General features: G+C 39.4%; 1 protein-coding gene across 1 annotated transcript in view; it reads right to left on the reverse strand.

The window, feature by feature from the left end:
• FREM3 (FRAS1 related extracellular matrix 3) overlaps positions 1-8,512 on the reverse strand; it is a 141,842-nt gene that overhangs the window by 21,724 nt on the left and 111,606 nt on the right. The window contains exon 6 of the mRNA XM_006872282.1: positions 3,492-3,743. Coding sequence (XP_006872344.1) covers positions 3,492-3,743 — 252 coding nt within the window. The remainder of the gene's footprint in view (positions 1-3,491; positions 3,744-8,512) is intronic.

Here is an 8,512-nt window from a genome sequence, read left to right on the forward strand (position 1 = left end):
CTTCTTCTAGTTGAGCTCTGATCATCCAGTCATTGAAGCCAGGTCAAGTGGGTATTATCTGCAAGTGTGGGTGTTCTTGTGTATATGCCCTCTCTTCTTATCAGCATGAATCTTAGACTCTCTTCAGATTTTTTAAATCCTTTTTTCTGCTTGCTTTTCTATCTTAGCAGTACTGAAAGATTTGTCTTCTAGCTCACTGGTTCTGGCTTCCATCTCTTCAGTTCTATTCCTTTGCCCTTTCAGTGTATTGTCCATTTCTGATATTGTATTATTATCAATACAAAATTATTATCAATTATCTGGACATCTTTTTGCAGGTTTTGAATTGTTCCCAATGATGTATCTATCTTGTTTGATTGTTCCTGTAGCACTTTCCTGACTTCTTCCTTATTTTCCTCCACCCCTTTTTGGAGCATTTGAATTTGTTTCCATATCATTCTTCTGAATTCCTTCTCAGGAAGACCCAAAGCCTGCTTTTCTTCTACTGGAAAGTATGTGTCTGCTTCCAGTTCATTTGTCTCCATTACTCTTTTCTGTTTTTGGACATGTTTTGAGATTTTTTTGTTGTGTTTTCTTGGACATTTTCAGTAGTTAGGTGGGTTTTTAATGCTTAAATGGATGTATGTTGCTGTGTTGTTAAGCTTACTGAATGTCTCCTGGTGGATATGATCTGGAGATCGGCTTCCCTTTTTGTGTGTAATGCCTCGCAGCTGGTTTTAGCTCCTGTCCCAATGGTGGGATATTATGAGGAATGCTTTTAACTTGACTATATGGTCATGATTGCTGTCTTTTCTTGGGTAACGTAGGGAGAGAAAACTCCCACACCCAGGAAAAAAGTGTGACCAAAAGGACCAAAACCAGAAGCAATATAAAAGCAGAGACAAAAACTACCACTCAAAAACAAAAACAAAACTGTAGCTGACTGACCAGTAGCCTTGGCTTAGCAGGTCAGTGTGCATGCCCAGTAGAAATCTCCAGCAGTGGTGGGGGTGTCCACATGCTCAGGTCCCTCTTCTAGTCACCACTGTGGAGGTGCACAGATAGATATTGAGAAGCTAACGGGAGAAAGATTGTCCACTATTTTTATCTTAGAAGTCCAGTTACATATCTGCGTGTGCACAGCGTAATTCTTGAAATAGCTGCATCCTTATGTGTAGTAGTTGGTGTTGGCTCTTGCCTATTATGTTGGGTTTTTACAGAGTGTTCATATGGTTTGTCTTATGGCCAGACCTGCTTTTTTCTTGCTGGGTAGGCAGTAGTAAAGGGTCTTGTACAGATCAACTTTAGGGCTGGGCCCCAGAGTCAAAAGCAGCTGCCAAAGGATCAGCCTGTGGGACCAATGGGGATCCTCTGCTCTGTGCAGTGGGAAAACTGTGGGCTCAATGCTGGACCCTTTTGGGGGTACATACCCACCCACATGAAGGTGTCCAGGCTGGACAGAGAGGGTGAGATAGGGGAGAGGAGGAAGAAATGTGTAGAATCCCCCATACCTCTTTTTTCAAATGTCACTGCGTGGGTTTTAGGGCTGTATCACTGTGTCAGTCTGGCTGTGGCCCTGCCCTCTGAATTAACCCCTGGCAGGAGTGGCCGCAGGGAGAGACCTACATCCCAATTGATTCCAAAATCACAATATTTTCTTTTATACAGTGATTTTTCCACTGGTAGGTGCAGGAAACTGACACCCTGTACCGTATACTAGATCCAGAGCCCTGGAGCTGCTCCGTGGGTTTTTCTGCACCTCCCTCCATGGAGCCTTTCCTACCGGACTCTGCTTCTCCTGCCTCCAAAACCATGGGTCACCTCTCTTTGTAATGGGAAAAAATATGGATCTCTTCCAATCAGTTGCCCAGGTAACTGTCTTCCAAATTGCTTGGCATAGATGAGTGAGTGCTTCCCATGCCGCATCAGTTTGTCGAAATATTTCAATTTGTAATACACCAGATCTCTGAGTCTTGTTCTTTGCCAATGCCTTCAGTCAACCTTGGACTTCTTTCTTTAGTATCATTGGCTCGTGATCATATGTTAACGCTTGAAATGTCTGAATGTCGATCATTTCTTTTTGGTACAGTAATTGTGTAGTCCTTCCGTCGTTTTTTGATTCTTTCTTTTATCATTTAACATTTTGCCCATGTTATTTTTAAGTGCTGTAGAGTTGATTCCAACTCATAGCAACCCTGTATAGGGTTTCCAAGGAGTGGCTGGTGAGCTTGAACTGCTGACATTGTGGTTCAAACTGACCTTGCAGTCAGGAGTGTTAACCTGAAGCATCATAGCCGGACTATATTTTGTCCATTTGTTGTTAGGTGCCATCAAGTTGATACAGACCCATAGCGACTTTATGCACAGCAGAACGAAACACTGCCCAATCCTGGGCCAACCTCACTACTGTTGCCATGCTCAAGCCCATCGATGTTACCACTTGGCCAATCAATTTAATTGGGGGTCTTCCTCTTTTTCTCTGACTCTCCACCTTCCTTACCAAACATGATATCTTTCTCCAGCAACTGGTCCCTCCTGACAATATGTCTGAAATATGAGAGATGAAGTTTGGCCATCTTGGCCTCCAAGGAGCACTCTGGCTGCACTTCTTCCAAAACAGATGTATTGGTTCTTTTGGCAGTCCATGGCACTTTTAGTATTCTCCTCCAACACCACAATTCAAAGGCATCAATTCTTCTCTGGTCTTCCTTATTCACTACCTAGCTTTCATATGCATATTTTGTCCATAGAATCCTTGAATATATCAAGTCCAGGCTTGATTTTTTTCTTCAGTTCTTTTAGCTTGAGAAAAGCTGAGCATTTTCTTCCCTTTGGTTTTCTAATTCCAGGTCTTTGAATATCTCATTATAATACTTGACTTTGTCTTCTTGAATTGTCCTTTGAAATTTTCTGTTCAGCTTTTTATCTCATTTCTTCCATTTGCCATAGGATCTCTATGTGGGAAAGCATATTTCAGAGTCTTCTGATATTCATTTTGGTCATTTCCTTCTTTCTTGTCTTCTTAAGACCTTTTGCTTTCTTTCTGTAAAATGTTCTTGATGTCATCCCACAACTCTTCTAGTCTTTAGTCATTTGTGTCTAATTCATCAAATCTGTCTTTGAGATGATCTCTAAATTCAGGTGGGATATATTTAAGGGTATATTTTGGTTCTTGTGGACTTGTTTTAATCTTCTTCAAGCTTCAGCCTGAATTTGCATATCAATAGTGATGGCCCCTGGCCTTGTTTTAGGTGATGATATGGAGCTTTTCTACTATTTTCCCCCCATTGATATAGTCAGCTTGATTTCTGTGCATTCTGTTTTTCACCATCTTTTTAAAACGTTGTTTAAAAAAGGTTTTTGCAAAGAATAAGTCATTGGTGTTTTGGAAAAAGAGTAATAGCAGATATTTCTTTAAAACATCATTTAAGGCTAGATTTGCCTTTCTACTGCTGGAGAAAATATGACAACATAAATATTGCCAAGAGTTTGTAAGCAGGGAATGGACTTACCATCCTCATGATCTGCCAGGAGAGTCACCCTGGTAATGGGGAATTTGGCTCCAAGTTGTCCTCCCATTGTCAGGCTCAGTGAGACGCTGAAGGACTCCTCCTCTTCATAAAGGGAGTCATCAATGATCACCACACGGCAGGTCTTCTCAATCTCATCCTTGTCAAAGCGGAGGATACTGGTGTGGTCCTCTGGACGTGAAATGTAGTCAGAGAAAGACAAGTCTGTGGAAGGAATTGTGCCTGTGGCAGAACCTGCATGAATAAGAGAAAGAACAATGCAAGTGAGAAGGAAATGGACTTCCAAAGAGGAAACCTGATCCCTGCTGGTTCTTCAAACTATATCTAAATAATAGCTATCTAAACTATAAGGGTCGCTATGGGTCGGAACCAACTCGATGGCACTTAACAACAACAACAACAACAAACTATAAGGGACATTCATCTTACAGCAATAAATATTAACATTGTAATTAGAAAACTTTCAGATGCGACTTTGGTATTTTTGTAACCGAGATTTGGTGATCTTCAAATAGGAGCCAAGATTTAGTTACCTTTAAATAGGGGATATATTGGAGTTCCCAGGGTGGCGCTGTAGGTTAATGCACTGGATTGAAAGGTCTGTTCAAACCACAAGGTTGACGGTTCAAGCTGTTCCTCGGAAAACCTGGATAGCCTCACTATGAGTCGAAACTGACCCGAAGGCACTTAACAAAAACGGCAATATTGAACAATGGCAATGGTGGCTTAGACCTCTCAGCTTTCCTGTGGGAGACCTGGGTTCAATTCCTGGCCGACGTACTTCAAGTGCAGCCACCAGTCATATGTCACTGGAGCTTTGTCTGTTGCTATGATGTTGCACAGGTTTCAGTGGTACTTCTGAAAAAGCACCCCATGAAAATCATATGGATCTTAATGGTCTGATCCCATTATACATGGCGCCTCCATGAATCTGGGACTGATGCCATGACAATTAAAAGCAACAATATTGAATAAAACTTGTGGAAATTAGGGGCCAAATGAACTAAAGGATAAAATGATTCTAGGGCTGATTCTAATGTCCTATGTGAGAAAATTGAGATGCAGAGAAATTAGAATCAGGAAATTTATATAGTGATAATAGTATTGATTTTTCCTTTCCCCAGCACTGTACCTATGGCAAGGCTATGTGAGTAGCATCTATTTACTCTGACACCACCTCCTACCCCCACTACAGTTTCTTTCATTACACTATTATATTGTCACAAGTAGAAATTACTTGTTATTTCACAAGCCGTGCAGGATTGTGATCTCAGTTTAGATTTAATGCACTTTAAAATGTGTTATAATAATTTATATATTAAGATTTACCAATTTAATATGCACCATTTAATGAGTTTTGATAAACACGTATAGCTATGTAACCACCACCACAATTATAATATAGAACATTTTATTTTTTACTTTCCTACACCAGTATTTATTTAAAACACAAGTAAGCATTTCTCTTTCTGCAATGGCAAAAGGTTGAAATAATGCTGAACTTGAATCATTGACTAATTCAAGGGATTTAAATATTAAACATAGTTACTTTTTAAATAAAACAAAAGAATAATGGTTATATACAAAAGAGATTTGGAACCTGTGATTCCAATAATGAAATGAGTAGAAAATCCGCTGTGAAGCTAGAACATTCCAACCGTTCTTTGGAGGGCTATTGTATAACATTCGGTCACTGAAGATAGATTGATAGAAAGGTGTCTATATATAAATTTCAAGTCATTTTTGCTTGTGCAGAATCATTCAGATCTTCCAAGACTGAATGAGTGATCCTGTGGCTTTCTTCCTTTTCCATGTTCCCAACAAGACTACAGGAAGTTCAACTCTTGATGAGCCAGCTGCTTACAACAACAGTTCCTTAGGAGCCAGCATGACAGGTGAGTCAGATTCCCCTAAGAGAAACACAATGGGCCACCTCCAGCAAAATACCAAAGTGGAGAATTCTTTTCTTTTTCCTTCTGGTTATGGACAGGATGTCTCCTTTCAAGATTATTATCCCCATCATACTTGTTTCTTCACATGTCTAAACCCTTGAGGTGATATGAAGGAGATCAACACTGAGAAAATATAATTGAATTCAGAAATGAAAATACAAAACTGTATACAATACCATACACCTCCAGAACATCTCAGTTCACTTGCTACAGTACAGGCCAGTATACTGCCTCAGTCTCTTGAAACAAATTTTCTATTTCTGGGATTCCCTGGAATTTGTTTCAGGGGGTCCCCTGAGGCACTTTAAAGCCTTAAAACATGTTAGTAATAATAAATTAGCTATTGCTCTTAGAGGCTTACAGAGCAGCAAAAGCATCAAAATCAGGGTCCAAGTTATGCCCAGATTACCAGCTTCCTGAGCTCCTCAGCCCTCTCTAAAGCTTAAGGTGAGTCTCTAAATACATTTAAAAAGACATACATACAATTTAACACAGAGTGGATTTTTTTGTTTAGTGGTAGCATGAAGTTTGGTCCCTAATGGTAGCAGCTGTTTTCATCCTTTCAAATTCAGATATTAAGTATATTAAAACAATACATAACAGAAATACCACAACAAAGGAAACAGAAAAATGAGAAACCAAAACTGACAAACACCTCAAGGAATCACTAGTTCTCTCTCACCCTTTCACTGGGATCCTCCTCTCAGAATATAGAACATTTTTAGCCTTCTGCCAAAGCTGACTTGTATTCCATTAAAATCTATCCCTTTTCTCCACTGTCAGCCCCTGTCAAACACTGCTTTTTATCTTTATTGACTTGCCTTTTGTTTGTTAGAATTTCATGTTCTCAGTGGAATCATATAGTCCACAGTTGTTTTTTTTGGTCTGGTTTCTTTCACTTAGCACAATGCTTTTGAAATTCAGCTGTGTAGTTGCATGTATCAGGACTCTGTTCTTTTCATTGCTGAATAGTGTTCCATTGGAGTCTTGATGTGGTACTGTAGGATGAGCACTGGACTGCTAGCCACAAGGTTGATGGTTCAAACCCACCAGCTGCTCCTTGGAAATCCTATGCAGGGTCGCTATGAGTCAGAACTGACTTGATGGCACTTAACAAAAACAAAGTGTTCCATTATATGGACATGCCATAATTGGTTTATTTATCCAGTTGAAGAACATTGGTATTGTTTCTAGTTTTTAGCTATTCTGGAAAATGTTACTATGAAGGTTGTAGTACAAGTCTTGGAGTGGGCATATAATTTTATTTACCTTGAGTAAATATGTAGGAATTGGATTTTGGAATTCAGTGCATTCTTTTTTACAGTATAAAAGTGTATTAGCACACAGGTTTAAAGCTAAAAAGACAAAAAGTAGTTGTAGTAATAAGAAATGGTTTCGGTAGAACAAAGACTATGCGAAATAGCTCAATATACTAAATAAGCAGTTTTTAGAAATTGTTAATATTTCTTACCACATGTCTCCCTGATAAGAAGTGATGGAAAATGAGTGGAATTCTGAACTGAACGACCTAGTCTCATGAGGGTGTTTCTTGCAAATAGGATATGCTTGTATACACAAAAACATCAGTGTCTGACGTATTGTCAATAGGAATGCACCTAACTTTGAGTTGGCATCTGTGGCTATGTTTTGCATGTATATATATATGTTGTTGTTGTTGTTAAATACCGTTGAATTGGTTCCGACTCATAGGGACCCTGTATAGGGTTTCTGAGGAGCTGATCCTACAGCACCACACCAAGAGTCCATGCTTTGAAGATATACATTTTATTGCTGTTGTTTAGTGCCATTGAGTTGGTTCCAACTCATAGCAACCCTATCTATATAGGGTTTCCAAGGTGTGATTGGTGGGTTTGAACTTCCTACCTTGTGGTTCCCAGTCCAGTGCTGATCCTACAGTGCCACACCAGGAGTCTGAATGTATACATATAGCTTGTTAAAAAATGAAACTAGTTTCCAAATTTATCTCAGAGGCTATAATCAGAAAGGTATGTTGTTGTCAAGTGCCATCAAGTTGATTCCAACCCATAGTAACATTTTATAGGGTTTCCAAAGAGTGACTGATGAGTTCGAACCATCTACTTTGTGGTTCAAAGCAACTTTGCAGTCCAGCTCATTAACTCACAGCACCACAGAAAGATATAGGGTCACAAAATGTTCTAGGATGACTTTCCAATATAATGACTTTTAAAAACTGTTGTACTTACCATGAGTTGACTGACTCATGGTGACCTATGTGCTCATAGAACAGAATATTGCCCATTGCAATGCCATCTTCGTGACCTTTGGTATATTAGAGTCTCTTCTTGTGTCTTCTGGGTTAATCCATCTCATGAAAGGTTTTCCTGATTATTGCTGACCCTCTACTTTCCCAACCACGATGTTCTTTTCTAGCAGTGATGACATTTCCAAAATATTGGAGATGAATCTTGCCATCTTCACTTTTAAGGAGCATTCTGACTGTACTTCTACTAAGACTGATTTGGTCATTCTTCTGGTAGTCCATGGTATGAAGGGGTTTCAAAAAGTTAGTGAAAATATTTCATTCTATTTTTCCATAAAATTTTAAGGTCACCTTATATATTCCATGGTCCTAGCCATATGGAACACCATAATTTCAATGTACCAATTCTCTTGTGTCTTCCTTTTTTATTGAAGTTCAAAGTGAGCATTTTGTTATTCTGGCAACTGAAAAAAAAACAAAAAACTTATACCTGGAGAGACGGATGAAAATCAAAAATTTTAATCATGTTTGATAAGGTGGAGGGTCAGAGAAAAAGAGGAAGACCCCCAGTGAGATGGATTGGCAAAGTGGCAGCATCAATGGACTCAAGCGTGGCAACAATTGTGAGGTTGGCCCAGGACTGGGTCGTGTTTCATTCTGTTGTGCATAGGGTCACTATGAGTTGGTACTGACTTGATGGCACCTAATAACAACAACAACAAAGGGCAGAAACTGTTAAAAAATGAACAGGTACCAGGGAGCTATCAATAGGTGGGGAAGCTAACCAAGTTCCAGTACCAGCCTGAGTT

Source organism: Chrysochloris asiatica, unplaced genomic scaffold (assembly GCF_000296735.1).
Source record: "Chrysochloris asiatica unplaced genomic scaffold, ChrAsi1.0 scaffold00190, whole genome shotgun sequence".
NCBI classification, from domain to species: domain Eukaryota; kingdom Metazoa; phylum Chordata; class Mammalia; order Afrosoricida; family Chrysochloridae; genus Chrysochloris; species Chrysochloris asiatica.